Source organism: Artibeus jamaicensis, unplaced genomic scaffold (assembly GCF_021234435.1).
Source record: "Artibeus jamaicensis isolate MK-2021 breed Jamaican fruit bat unplaced genomic scaffold, CSHL_Jam_final scaffold_369, whole genome shotgun sequence".
Taxonomy (NCBI): domain Eukaryota; kingdom Metazoa; phylum Chordata; class Mammalia; order Chiroptera; family Phyllostomidae; genus Artibeus; species Artibeus jamaicensis.
In genome coordinates, this window is record NW_026522042.1 from 27,267,039 (window position 1) to 27,282,780 (window position 15,742).

General features: G+C 39.6%; 1 protein-coding gene across 1 annotated transcript in view; it reads left to right on the forward strand.

The window, feature by feature from the left end:
• CTNND2 (catenin delta 2) overlaps positions 1-15,742 on the forward strand; it is an 841,098-nt gene that overhangs the window by 581,061 nt on the left and 244,295 nt on the right. The window contains exon 10 of the mRNA XM_053657171.1: positions 15,471-15,603. Within this exon, the coding sequence (XP_053513146.1) occupies positions 15,471-15,603 (133 nt within the window). The remainder of the gene's footprint in view (positions 1-15,470; positions 15,604-15,742) is intronic.

A 15,742-nucleotide genomic window follows, 5' to 3' on the forward strand; every position in this document is an offset into this window, starting at 1 on the left:
ATAATTAGTTCTTGATTAGCCCTCTTAAAATCCTAATCATTCCTCTCTTTGTGGCTTCAGTTTGTTGCTGTGAAGATAGAACTTAAAATGGCTTTCTAGGGAGTAAAAAATGCTTAATGAAGAAACCATAATTCTTAATTAATGCACGAGATAAAAGAAATAATGTATGCTTTTATTATTTGCATAAATAAAACATTTGCAGGTGTATTTATCCACCACTTGCTCTTTTTCCTACACTCAGACCTATTTTATTTGCCCTGCTACCCATCTATTTCATTTTAAATTATGAAGATCTGTGGCAGCAATAACACAAAATAACTTTAAACTCATTGCAAACTTTTCAATTAATTTTCAAATTAATCACAGATACTCTACTGAGAGTTAGGTGGCACAAAGGTAATAAAAGCTTAGTCTAAGACTTTATCAATGAGTAGAAATTACAGGTAATTGGACACCATTATCTCGAAGTGAATACCTTCCTTTTTGTTAACTGCACTTTAAAAAGAAGCTTGCTAATGGAATATCCAGTTGCACAGATGGGGAGTCTTCCAGGACAATGGACAGCTGGCCTGTCCATCCCCTTTCACCCATGATCTGCAAGGACTGCTAATAATGTCCACTGTTAGTTATTTTATTAAAAACCGACAGTGAATATATCCTCTACATTTTATATTTAGAAACATTCAGATACCAGAAATGGGAGTAAATTAATAGTTTTCTAGAAAAATTACTGTGAAATATGATAAAAAATGTCTAGTAATAAGAAATGATTATGAATGGCCACTCGGACACTGTAGGTCTTTTAATCAAATATTAAGTAGTATGCCCCAAATATTCACAACTTCTTTATAGTTCCTTTAGGGGAGAAGTGAAGCCAGAGACCCAGTCAGATGTGTTTTTGACATGGGCACTAGTAACTGTAGACCTGACTACATGTCTCTAGTTTTGTTTTGTCTTTGTCTTTGTTTATGGGTTGTTGTGTGTTTTTTTGCCATTTCCAGCAGCTAAGCAATAAAACCAAAGCTTTCCTCCTATCCTTAACATGTCAGGTAACAACAACCACAAAAAAGTGCTAAGAACGTAATCGACAAAGTCAGTGATCAGTATTACATTGTATTGTCAGACTCGCTGTCCTTAAGATTTCCAAATAACCAGCCCATGATACAGGCAAAGTTAGACTGTAACATCATGAAGACAGCAATGCGTCTTCTTTTTCTTTTTCTTTCATTTCCTTTTATTTTTACTTGTAGTTTTCCTATCATGTTGACAAAGCTTAAGAACAGCAGTTTAATCCTCAGAGTGACACTCGGGCAGAGGCAGCCAGTCATGAAGGAACGTTTACCTTGGTCACCTGCCCTCTCTCCGCGACCCCTGGGCCTCCTCACTGGCTGCTCCGTGCCTTGAGTCCAAGGAGGAGGAGAGAAGCCCTGCAGCCGGGAGCTGGCCAGGCACCCACAGCTAGGTCTCAGTGTTCTTCTTCTGAACATAAACAACTTCATAAACTATTACCATCACACTAGGCATCACACTCTGTGATGGTGGGTCAAGGCAAAAATCAAGACCCCTCCCTAATTATGTCTACATGCAGGCACAACACAGATGTCGTCTGAGTCACAGAACTGGTGAAGATGGCCCCCTGTCAGCCTTGCCTTGCAAGTCCCTCCTTCTAGCTAAGGATCTCTGGATGCTCAGTCACTGAAAATCCCCCACTTCCCATAGCAGCCAGTCCAGAATGCAGCCTTGTTCCCCCAAATCTGCTCCAAAGCACCTAACACAAACTCTAATTCTAGCCTATTCTAACATCATCTTAGTGAGATACTTCATAGTCCCACAGTGTGGGACCCTGTTTCTCATTAGAAGCTGTAAGTCCAGCTTTGTTCAGCCACAGATGGGACCCTGGCAGGCTTGCCTGGATGATGTCGCGTGGCCCAGCAACTTGCTTTTCCAAGAATACTCTTCCTGAATACACCCCTCCTACTATATGACCCTATGTCCATTAAGAAACCAATCCATAAAGCCCTAAGAATAAGCGTTCTCTTTCTTCTTAGATAACTTGCCCTTTATATTAGATAATTCTGCTCCCACATCACTGGCTAGGACAAACCAAAGGCAGGAACCCAGTGCTTGAAACTAGCAGGGCTTGTGTTAGGTGCTTTGGGGCAGATTCACGATGAGACATCTTGGCTCAGTGTAACTTTGAATAAGCTGAGAACCCAGACAGTTGACCACAGGTTCCATGCACTGACGTACTGGTGACCTGGGTCAAGTCACTAAATGGCCTGACCTGAGTTGTCATTCTGCACAATACACATGGGGAAGGTTGGGTAGGGTGCTTTCTACGGTGTGATATGCATATGTTAAAAATATCTTTAATTACCTTTCTCCCATGGTACCTTTCTAGACCATTTTATATTAGATTTTACTAAGACTTTCTTTAAGGAAGTATCTCTGTTCAGTGTTATCTGAAATTGTGTTGTGATTCTTTGGAGAACTAAGATGACAGAGATGAAATGATGTATCTGAAACATACATTTGTAGGACTAAAATTAACCGTGGATGTTACTAAGTGATTGCTATCACCAAGACTGGACTCTGCTTACTGGTCAGCCCTCAAGCTTACACTGTAAAGACACCATGACAGATGCTTGGGGCTTGTTCTCACTTCCAGAAACAGGAGCCTCGTCCGGAATCTTAAGAGATGGCATTCTTGTGTTTACAATGTATCTGCTCTATAATTGTGGCTTCTCACAGAACTTCAGAATGTTCTCAGAAACAGAATCCTTAAAAACACTATTTCTTTCCACAGAGAACTGTCAAGTGATATACTTACCTAATTTATAAGAAAGTCTCTGATTTACACACAATATAGTTCCAGTTTGTTATGTAGCATTAAGTTCCCTTTTATGTATAAAATGTCTGTGTACATGCACACACACACTCAAATTTTGAGGACAATCAGAGCCTTTGTGCCTTTTTCTTACATTCTTAATCTAATTTGAGCCAAAATCTTGATCTTCTGACATCAACAAGTTAACACTGTTGCTTAAACAGACTTGAATTGTGCACCCCTAATCTGGATCGTGGCCACCAAATTCTTTCCCTCCTGTTCTCACTCAGGGTTCACAGGTCCAGGTGATTTTCTAAGGGGCACTGTGGCAAGTTAGTTTTAAAATAGGTACCTAGTCACAGAATATAAACATTGTCCACAAACTCATTGTGGCTTACAGGGTAAAGTTTATAGGTAATAATTTGTTGTTCAGCAAACATAGCCTGTTAGAATTTCAAGGGCAACTAAATTTTTACATGTATGAAATTAATTTTTATTGTGGAGTATATTTTTATTAAAAAAGCCTAGTTACATTAATTAATAAATAGTGTTTTAAAGTGACTTGATAACAAATAGGTATCGCAATACAATTGATATTATTCTTTGTAATCTAATAACCTTTTAGAATTTTTAGGACTTCAGTAGAGGCAGAAATTCATTGATACTTCAACTACATGTAATTAAAAATGATAAATAATAGTATACATTTTGGTTAATCATTTTACATTATTTTCCCTGTCAACTCCTAATAAATTGAAGCAAAGAAATCCACTGCTCAGCTGAGATTAATTTAAAGTACCCAGTACCCCTAATCATTCCGCAAAAACCAACTTCTCATTATTTTACTGTTTCTCTCCACTCCAGCAGGAAACTGCTATTTGAAATTGTTCCTTCTTATTCTGAAGTAATAAACACTAGCCCCCCAGACGAGGTCCTAGTCTGACCAACCCACCCGGTGGCCCCTGGTTGGGCCTGAGGTGGAACATTGGGTACGGGGACAAGTAGAGGGTGCCTATCAGAGGGATTCAATGAGCATCTCTTTCTAGCACGTTCATATGCAACCCACCTGGGAACCCTACTTACTGCTCTGCCTTTTGAATGCGTTCAGACTCCCTTGCGACTCAGCACCCTCTGCAGGGCCACCACTGTTCCTCACCCACTGGTCTCCTCACCTCCTCGACATGCCAAGCACACCCCTGCCTTGTCTGAGGTCTAGTCACCGCTCAAAACATTCCTTCTACCTGGCACTACCTTTAGGTCCCTGTCCCAAGGCCTCCTTGTCAGTGAGGTTTTTTACAGTCACCGTGTTGACAGTAACAACCCCATACTGCACACACCCTCACATTCTGTCTCCATGTCTCTCTCTCTCTGCCTTTCTGCCCTCCATCCCTCTGTCTCTCTCTTCAGTCCAGCCTGGGTCTACCCTGCTTTATTTTTCTCAACATACGTGTAATAGTTTCTTGTGGCTGCTGTAACAAAGTACTACAAAGAACAATAAATTTCTGCCATATTAAAGTCACCGAAATTGAATTCAGGGGACCAGAAGACCAAAATCCAGGTATGAGCTTAGTGGATTCCTTCCAGAGGCTCTGAAGGAGAGACCATCCTGTGCCTGCCTCCCTCCTTGTTTCTGGTGGCAGCTGGCAATGCTCGGTGTCCCTCAGCTTGTAGCCATATCCTTCCACTGTCTGCCTCTTTTTTCTGTGTCTCGGTGTCCTTTTCTGTCTCCTATGGGGACACTCTCATTGGACTTTAGAACCACCCTGATATAGCGAGATCTTCCCCTGATCCTTAATTACATCTGCAAAGACCTTATTTCAAATCAGGTGACATTCTAAGGTTTCAGGCGAACGTGAATTTGGTGGTGGCGGCTGAGGCAGCAGGGGGCACAATTCGACCCCAATACACACTATCACTGTTTAATGAATAATGGGATTCTGCTCTTTTAATAACAAACTGACAGTTGCCATTAGAAACGACATTCCCTGAGGGCGGAACCTTTGCTCTGTTCAGTACTGTATCCCGTGGGGTCCCTCAGTGAGCTTTGGCTGGAGGAGTGAGTGTTTCGTGGCTGAATCCTAAAACGAGGCAAGCGACCAGGCAGCCTGTGGGACTAAGGCTGCAAGTAAAGGCTTGTGGGCCATCCTGAAATAATCTGAAGGTCAGGGAAGTTGAAGTTCTAGATAAACAGGAGGAAGTCAGAGTAAATTAATAGGGGAATCCACCTGACAATCACAGAGGGGACTCCTAGAGGCATGAATTGGAGGTGGTGCCTCTTGGAATGTCAGGCAGCTCCCTCCACCTCCTCACTTCTGTGGGGTGGTCTTTTCCAGGATCAGAAGGGCCGCATCCTGGGGTCAGCTGGACCTCCGCATTTTTTTCCTTATAATAAATTAACACACAGTTGATGATGTAAAACCACACACATTTGTTCCCTTACGGTCCAAAGTTGGGCTCACTGGACCCTAATCAGGGTGGTAGCAGGGCCATGCTGCCTCCAGAGGTTCTGGGGGAAAAGTCCTTTTTCTCATCTTTTCCAGCTTCTGGAGCTGCATTCCTTGCATGCCTGGGCTTTGGGGCCCTTCTTCCACCTTCGGTGTTATGTTGCCTTCTTATTCTGTGCAAACTTTGTTTTGCCAAATAGGTCATCTTCACAGGAGTCTGGAAATTGGACCCTAGAGACCTTTGGGGGCCATTATTCAGTTTACCATAGCATCCTAATTAGAGACCTGCCACAGACGTTGAGGTAGGTATAGAGTCCCAGATTCTTCCCTCCTGATTTTCCAGTGCTCGAAGTGGTGGCCATTCTGTCTCTTTAATAGAAGCCACCCCTTCTCTCCTATATTAATTTATCTCCTAGAACAGGGCTACTAGTAAAGAAAGAGACAAATTCAAAACAAATTAAGCAGATATGCTGACCTTATGCTCATCGTATTTGAATTTTCCTTTCGTGTACTTGATTTCTAATTTCGGGTTTATCCTGCCATCATAGATGGTCTGAGGGAGTTGCCTCAGTGTTTTGTGAAAAGGGAGGATAGAATTTGTAGCCCAGACTTCAGGTGAGAGGAGGAAGGAGCTGCGGTCTGGAAGTCCCCAAGCACGTCCAGTCCCCCTGGGCTGAGCCCTCTCCAGTCAGGGAGCAGGGCAGCTGCATCAGGAGACAGGTCTAGAAGTCATGGTGGAGGGAACCGGTGCTTATCTTACTGTGCGGTTTGGGGAATTACTTCTTCTCAAGATGTTAAGCTTGGAGAAAGCTGCTGCTTTCTAAAAACTGTAACAATTGAGCTTGCTTTCTAGACAGCCATAATTTGAGCTTGACTGTTTATGTAAAAGCAAAGCATGTTTTTCAATGGGATTAACCATATAAAGCAGCTTTTTTGTTTTGGTTGTAAACTCTCTACAAATGAGGATTAAGACGTTAATGCTTGCACATGTCTATCATTGGATGTTGGTTAACAAGAATTAAAATATCTCTTATTTTGTCATTACAAAAAAAATCCTCTAGTTTATTTTTATGACCACCACCTCTCTACCTCCCAGCCCTACCAACAAAACCAAATCAAAGGCGAAACACACCACCTCACTGCTCTGAGTGTAAAAATTAAAGCCAGTGCGGTCTTTAATATGGTTTGTTAGAGTTCAGAAGTTTAGAAATGGTTGATTTTCATATATTTAAGTAATGTCCTTGAAGCCCTTCCCACCATGGGAGTGACTGACATAGTGAGCACTGTCCCTCTGACATGAAGCTTTGCAGAAAATCGTAGTTTGAATCCCAAGGCTCTGGGTGTCCTGGGCTCCTTTCAAGGCAGAAGAGACTGTGATACAATGTTGTGACAGAGTATCAGCTCTTTTGTGTCAGCTCCAGCATCACACAGCAACGGGTTTCAAACTGTTTGCTGTTTAGCTCTGTGCTGAGCACATTGGAGTTTTAACAACTCAGATAGTCCCTGTGAGAGTGAGGATTTAGTCACAATATTGGTGGTCTGTATGACAAGTTTTAATGGAGAAAAGGTTACATTTGCATATCCTCCAGTTCCATTAACATTTCTCAAGTGACGCCCAGTAAGGATGAGAGTTACGAGTTTGGCATCTTTAGGAAATCTTAGATGGCTCTTATTACTTATTCTTCTCTTCTTCATTTAGTTACATTTAATACTTGACATTTCTTGAGGGCCCACAGTACGTTCCAGATAGTTCAAATATATTATTTCTAATCATCCCAACAATACTCCAAGGTGGAATTATTATCTCACTATGCCAGATGGACTTAGTGAACATACATTCTGAGAAAACCTCCCATGGTGGCAGTGGAGATTCTGCAGCACAGGCCACACAGACAGGGGCAGCCGAGGCTGCAGGAGGGTTCTTGGTGGGGCAGGACTGGAACTGGCTCTGACTGCATCCAGAGAAAGCTGTCCATCACAGCATTAGGCCTCTGGAGAGAAGTAGAGGAAATAAAATCATTATGTAACAGCACATTTTATTTTTTTTGTTTTGTTTTTTTAATTAGAGTTGACATTCAATATTATTTTATATTAACATCAGGTGCACAACATCATGGTTAGACACCTTATATAATTTATGAAGTGATTCCCCGGTAAGTCTAATGCCCAACTGACGCCATACACAGTTGGTGCTTCCTAATCCCTTCACCTTTTTCACCCGGTCCCCTGACCCCCAGCCCCTGGCAGCTGTCAGTCTGTTTTCTGTATATATCACTCTGTTTCCATTTTGTTTGTTTCTTTACTTTGTCCTCTGGATTTGACATATGAGTGAAATCACATGGTATTTGTCTTTCTCTGACTGACATATTTCACTTAGCATGATACCCTCTAGGTCCTTCCATACCATTGCAAATGGTAAGATTTTATCCTTTTTTATGGCTGAGTAATAGTTCATTGTATATACATACCAAATCTTCTTTTCCACTCATCCACTGATGGGCACTTGGGTTTTTTCCACATCTTGGCTATTGTAAGTAATGCTGCAATGGACATAAGGGTGCATATGCCTTTTCAAATCAGGGTTTTGGATGTCTACAGAGATGGTTAGGTCATGCAGCATTTTAAAATTTTTGAGAAACCTTTATATGTTTCCATAGTGACTACACCAATTTGCAGTCTCACCAACAGTGCACAAGGGCTCCCTTTTCTACACATTCTCATCAACACTTGCTGTTTGTTGATGGTGGCCATTCTGACAAGTGTGAGGTAATATCTCATTGTGGTTTTAATTTGCATCTCTCTGATGATTAGTGACATTGGCCATCTTTTCATATGTCTGTTGGCCATCTGTATGTCCTCTTTGGCAAAGTGTCTATTCAGGTCCCCTGCCCATTTTTTTAATTGGATTTTTTTTAATCTGGGGGGGGTTTATTTTGGTTTTGTGTTCATAATTTTTTTAGTTTACTGCCTGTGTTTTCTTTTAGGAGTTTTACAGTTTAAGTCTTATATTTAAGTCTTTAATCTATTTTGAATTTATTGTTATATATGATATGGAAGGTGGTCTAGTTTTATTATTTTTTTGCATGTGTCTGTCCAATATTTTCAACACCATTTATTGAATAGACTGTCTTTTCTTGATTTTATGTTCTTGCCTCCTTTGTCATAAATTAATTCACCTTTATAGATACAAATTTATTTCTGGGCTCTCTGTTCTGCTCTATTGAGCTATGTGTCTCTTTTTATGCCAGTACCATGCTGTTTTGATTACTATAGCCTTGTAATATAGTTTGATAGCAGTTAATGGGATACCTCTAACTTCATTCTTATTTCTCAAGATTGCTGTGGTATTTGGGATCTTTTGTGATATGTATAAATTTTTAGATTATTTGCTCTAGTTCTATGAAAAATACCATGCATATTTTGATAGGAGTTACATTGACTCTGTAGATTGCTTTGGATAGTATAGACATTTTAACAATTTTAATTCTCCCTATACTTGAGTATGGTATATGCTTCCATTTATTAGTATCTTCTTTAATTTCTTTCTTCAACATCTTATAATTTTCTGAATACAAGTCTTTTACCTCCTTAGTTAAATTATTTTTTAGAGTTTTTTATGCAATTATAAATGGGATTGTTTTCTTAATTTCTCTTCCTAATCATTATTGGTGTTTAAAAGTGAAAATTATTTCTAAATATTAATTTTATATATAATGCTACTCTACTGAATTCATTTATCAGTTCTAGTGGTTTTTTGGTAGACTCTTTTGAGTTTTTATATACAGTATCATGTCAACTGCAAATAATCAAATAAAGACAATTTGGATGTCTTTTCTTTCTTTCTCCCTCTTTTATTTATTTATTTATTTATTTATTTATCAATCATTGCTGTGGTTAGGACGTCCAGTGCTATGTTTAATAAAAGTGTTAAAAATAGACAACCTTGTTTTGTTCCTCATCTTAAGCAAAGTGCTTTTAGCTTTTCTCTGTTGATTATGATGTTAGCTGTGGGTTTGCCATTTACAGCCTTTGTTATGCTGAGGTATGTTCCCTCTATCCCCGCTCCACTGAAAGTTTTCATAAATTGATCCTGAATTTTGTCAAGTGCTTTTTCTGCATTCATTGATTTGATTATGTAATATTTTATCTGTTATATTGTTAATGTGGCCTATCATGTTATTTTGTCTATGGATATTGAATCAAACTTGCATTCCAGGAATAAATAGCACTTGATCATGGTGTATGATCTTTTTAATGTATTGCTGGATTTAGTTTGCTAACATATTGCTGAGGATTTTTCCATCTCCCTTCATCAAGGATATTGGCCTATAACTTTCTTTTTTTTTATAATATCTTTTATAGGTTTTGGAATTAAGATAATGCTGGCCTTGTAAAATGAGTTTGGGGGCCTCCCCTCCTCTTGAACTTTTAGAAATGGTTTGAGGATAGGAGTTCATTCTCCTCTGAATGGTAAAATTCACTTGTAAAGTCATCCAGTCTAGGAATTTTGTTTGTCAAGAGTTTTTTGATTACCAAATTGATTTCATTGGTTGAATTTGGTCTGCTCAAATTTTTTGTTTGTTTTTTAAAAAAAATTCAGGCTTGGAAGGTTGTATGTTTCTAGAAATGTATCCATTTCTTCCAGATTATCTAATTTGTTGGCATATAATTGTCCATGGTATTTTCTTATAATGCTTTGAATTCTAGGGTGTCAGTTGTTACTTCTTCTCTTTCATTTCTGACTTTATTTACTTGGGTTCTCTTTTTTTTTCTTAATGAGTCTGATTAAAGGTTTATCAATCTTATTTATTTTTTCAAAGAACCAGATCTTTGTTTCATTAATCAATTGTATTTTCTCAGACTCTCTTTCATTTATTTTCTCTTTGATCTTTATTATTTTGTCCCTTCTACTCACTCATTTTGCACTTTGAGCTTTGTTTGTTGTTCTTTTTTTAGTTCTTTTGGATGTTACGTTAAATTATTTGAGATTTTTCTTGTTTCTTTAGGTAGACCTGCTTTGCTATGAATTCCCTCTTAGGACTGCTTTTCCTGTGTCCCATAATTTTGGTTTGTAGTGTTTCATTTTTGTTTGTCTCAAAATATTTTTTTGTTTTTTCCTTGATCTCATTGTTAACTCATTCATTGCTTGGTAACATGTCATTTAGCCTCCATTTGTTTGTTTTGCATTTTTTCTTTTCTTGTGATAGATTTATAGTTTAATAGCATTATGATCAGAGAGGTGCTTGATATGATTTCAGTCTTGTTAAATTTATAGAGACTTGTTTTGTGTCCTAATTTGTAGTCTATCCCAGAAACTGTACATGCACTTGAAAAGAATGTGTATTCTGCTACTTTGGGGTGAAGTGCTCTGATGATATCCATTGAGTCCATTTGAGTGTGTCATCTAAGGCTGCTCTTTCCTTGTTGGTTTTCTGTCTGGAAGGCCTATCCATTGCTGTCAATGGGGTATTAAAAACCCAGCTATGACTGTATTACTGTCAATTTCTCCCTTTATATCCACCAAGATTTGCTTTGTATGTTGGGTGTGTAAATGTTTACAAGGGTCATGTCCTCTGGTTGGATTGCTCCCTTTAATATTACCTAGTATACTTATTTGTCTTCTACTATAGCCTTTGTTTTAAAGTATTTTTTGTCAGATATATGTATTGCTTCTGCTGCACCCATATGTGGCAGCTAAGAATCCAGAGTGACCTCTCAGCTGCACAGATTCCCCACTGAGGAACATGAGATCTAGACCCACGCCAGGCTCCCTAGCTCTGAACACCAGTGCCGGGAAGAGGAGCCCACACAACATGTGACTGTGAAAATCAGTGGGAATTTGTCTGGGTGACATGGAAGCTGCTAGAAACCCAGGCACCTTCATAAAGGACTAGCATACAAACTCTTGCTCACCAGCAAGAGTTCTCTCTTCTCACCTTGACTCTGGTGAGAAGAGAGTAGCTTGGGGAGCTCCAGAGACAAACTGGGAGAACCTGAGTGGTGTGGCTTTGGGGCAAGGGCTGGACAGTTGGCTGCCATTGTCCCTGTGTTGCATTTTCTCACGTGGCCAAAGGATACTGTCTTCCCTGTGTTGAGCCTTCTCCCCACACAGCCAAATTTAAATCTACTTTGGCTTGGCCTGCAGAACTCCACTAGCTCTCCCTGTGACTCCTTAAGACTTGCCCTCCTCCTTGTAGCCTCCCCAAAATGTCATTAGAACCCCAAACACAGAAATCCTGGTCTAAATCTGCGCTGTATTGGATCACCTTGTTGAGCAAGCATATTATAGATCTTTCTCTCCTTGATTACCACAGTAGATTGGGCACAGGACTTGACACCAGAGTAATTGGGGGAAAGCTCAGAACTTGGACCCCTGGCTTTCTCCCCTCTAGCCTATAAAAGTAGAATAGTCCCTTAGTGTTTTCTGGCCTTGCCTTCCATAGATCAAAAAAAGAGAATAAGGCTGCTTAGTCCATGTGATTTCATTTTGGGTAATTCCATAAAGTCCTATATGGAAAATGCATAGTAAACTATTAAGAACTAGATTTATACTAGTAATCATTATTCTAAGGCTGCTATAAAGGATATATAATAGCCTTTTTAAAATAACCTTTTCTGAGGTGTATTCAATTGGACATTATACTTATTTGAAGGAGTATAAGTGTAAAGAGAGACACTTCTTTAGCTCGTGGAAAAAACTGAATTAAAAGCAGCCATTGTGAGAGTTCCGGTCAAGACAGTGGAGCAGGAGAACAGGGCACTCACATCCTCCCGGGACCACATGTAAATCCCAGCTAAATTATAGACCAATCAACCTAGGTAACCATGTAAAGACTGGCGGAACTGAAGTCCTATAACTAAAAGTCTAAAGAAGAAGCCACCTTGAGACTGGTAGGAGGAGGAACAGAGGCTGGCCGCCTGTGCCACAGACTCGCCCCAGCCATGCCGAACACCTCGCCTCTCTCAGATCAACCCTTACAGCCCTGTGCCTTCACACAGCTGGCCCTTGGCTGGTATTTGTCTTTCCAGGACATTTTGTCTTATAAGCCACTCCTTGTCCTTAAGGATTAAGACCTTATTTGAAGAAACTATATCATAGACTGAGTTCTGACCCAGAGGAGAAGCATATTTTATTTCTTCTAGGCCTCCACCTCTTCCTGTGAAGTCCATTTCCATGGGCAGTAAAAACTCCAAACAGAATCTCATCGAAGTGAACTAAAACTATTATAGTAAAAGAAACTTGGGTATTATAATCACCACCCCCCAAACTTTTTGCTGGGGGGTGGGTACTCCTTTAGCATTACACTGTGAAATCAAGGAAAGCATTTGAAAACCTGGGTGTACTCTTAGTGGGTGACGGTTGCCATGGCCAGGTACATGGGAAATGGCAATTAGAATAAGCCAGAAGTAAACTGCCTGGACACACCACTTGTTTCAACCCCATCCTGGAAAGCTGGCCTAGGCTAAGATATAATTGAGTCATATTAAACACTAACTGACGGTTGAGTTTGGTCTGATCTAACTTCCTGATCTCTCTCACCCCCTCCACTCTCTCCCAGGGTCCTACCCTCACAGTTTTCACTGCACCAAATGAGGCCTGCGACCCTGTGGCTCTAGGCATCATTCCTTCATACCATGGGGGAATGTCCTTGTCCCCATAATGAGGGAAGGGGACAGATAACAATAAATAATAATAATAAATAGAAGAGAATTTCAAATAGTCATAAGTAGCATGTATAAAAGAACTCTAGGGATCAAATGACTTGAGGGGTGGGGTTTCTTTGGCTAAAAGATGCAAGAAGATCCCCAAGGAGACATCTGAACTGAGACCTAATAAAGACAAGTCAGCACCATTCAAGGCCCGAGGGATGATGGCTTGCAGAAGTACCAAGACTGGAGGTGGGAACAGGAAGATGGCAGGTCAGGGGAGTTGGTGCAAGAGACCCAATGAGGTTTGGCAGTAGATGCTGTTAGAAATAGGCAAGAGTCCTATGTGTGGGGCCTCCTAAGCAGATGTGAGGAGGTGGATATTTTTCTAAGTGCAGAGGGATGCCCATGAAGTGTTTAAATCACAGAGTTTTCCCTTTGATGCATAGATAAGACTGCTCAGGTTGGCAGCACGGGGTACTGCGTGCTGTGTGTATCTTTCTCTCAAGGAAAGCAAGAACCACTGAAGGATTTTTAGAACCAAGTGGCACAATTCTGTTTGCATGTTTTCATATTTTGATGACTTAGGTAGGAAGAATGATGAGGTCAGATGTGACTGGCATGGTGGGCAGGATGAAAGGGGAGAAATTATGTCTGGGAGGGCAGTCGTGGAGTTGGAGGAGACTCCCATTTAGGATTCCAGAGGTTTTAGGGAGACGCTGTCAGTAGTCTTTCTTCTGACCTGTGACTGGGGAGCTTGGACCCCTTCTTTGATTCTTTCGAGTGTCCATCTGTTCTATCAGAGTTTGGGCGGTGTGTATATGCATCTAGAGAAGCACATCTTCCTAGCATGTAAGCCAGGGGTCCCTCAGACTGTTCCCCTGGAGGTCTTGTTCCAAAGATGTTCTTGATGTGTGCCAGGTAAGCCTAATAGAATAATTACCACCTGGTTAATAAAACAGTCTGAAATGAATTCTTTACTAATCACTTTCCAATAGCATAAGCTTATCTGAATTCATCCTAGCCATCCAGTGGCTTAAATGGCACTTTTAATGTTAATTTACAGGTATTCTATAGATTCTTTATTTAATTTGTACAAAGAATATAATTTTAGGATGCTGCTATTAAAAGAAAAGGAATCATGCTCTGTAGTAGAGGTGGCTGAGAGTCATGCAACAGAAAAAAAACTAAATTAAAAAGAAAAATAGGCTTCCTGGGTTTTAGTCCATAATTGTTTTCTACTGTGATCACATAGCCAAGAAGAAGTCAATAGTTTATCCATTATCAGCAATCACTTAATTATAATTTGTAGAAAATGCATTACTTACTATCTATCCTTTTGAAAATGTGTGTGTGCCTACAATTTTAGATAAATATATTAAATAGGTAATGTATATTCAATTGAATGCTTTATTCTTCTGATAAAAACTAAGCCAATTCAAAAGGAATTCTGTTTCACCGTGTCTCCAATAACTGCAAGGGAAACACCGTGTTCCGAGGTTTGCTTGACGACCTCTACCAGTTGTGATAAAGGAAAGATAAAGAGAACAGGTTAGAATCCATGAGGCAACTTTTAACCTTGGTCTGCTCCTTTCGCGCTCTCAGTTTTCAAGACTCTTATTCTCAGATGACAGCCCAGACCTGGCGTCAATGGGTTGTATGCTTTCGAGTTGTTTCTCCAGAAGCAGAGTGGTTGTTGTACAGCCTTCTCACTTCTCTTCCTCCCCGTCCTTCAGATAAATAGGATGCTTTTGTGGCTCACGGGGTCAGGTTTTTATCTGTAGTCTCACAGGTCGCTTTTTTATTTCTCTGTTAAAAATCGACTTCCTGTTACATGAATAGAATTCAAACAGGTGGCCCTTTTAGCTAGATATTGCAACTGATTGAACTGATTCACTTCATAAAAAAGTATTTATTTCTCTAATGGTGCCATCAACGTTATATTTTAGAATGGATTTAGATGTCTTAGAGCATATTTCTATAAATAAACAACCAGCTTCTTGTAGTATCTAGATATAAAAAAGGTAACAGGGAGAAATGTATGATGGATTAAATTTATTAACATTGCATGAATAATCTTAACTCTTTAAATAAATAATTTTATTTATAAAGTCTTAATGATACACTTTTATCCCCAGATATGATAACAATGATAACCATAAAAATGATGATGCCATTAACTGCTGTTATGACATTTTGGATTGGACCCATTCAGTTATATTTTCTCTTGTCTGATTATTTAGGTAAATACTGTACCTGAATCAGACCACTGAAATAATATATTAAAAAATAAATAAGACCTTGTAAGTTATCCTTTCAAGCCCAAATGAAAAATAGATCTACTAATAAAATCAGGTACCATTTTAAGTTATTTTTTTCATACACACACACTTATGTACTAACAAACCATTTACTTGTGGAAATCTTTTTAAATAGATTCATGTGAAAAAAAAACAGAGCAATCATTTGTGAAATATTCCCATGTAAAGGTAACTGTACGTGGGCAGCGTGGCAGGATTTCTCTCACGTTCTCCCGCCTTCTTTTTGTTCAGAGAATTTGGATGGAGAGACCCGGAACTGCCTGAAGTGATTCAGATGTTGCAACATCAGTTTCCTTCCGTCCAGTCCAATGCTGCAGCCTATTTACAGCACCTCTGCTTTGGAGACAATAAAATTAAAGCCGAGGTAAGCACTCCTAGATTTTCCAATGACCAGTGTCAAATTCATTATCACTGAGGTTTTTAGAGTAATGTTGGAAGGGGAAAGAAGTAGGAAAAGTAAAGTTGGAAAACTTGGATCCATATGCAAGACTGAAACATTGCAC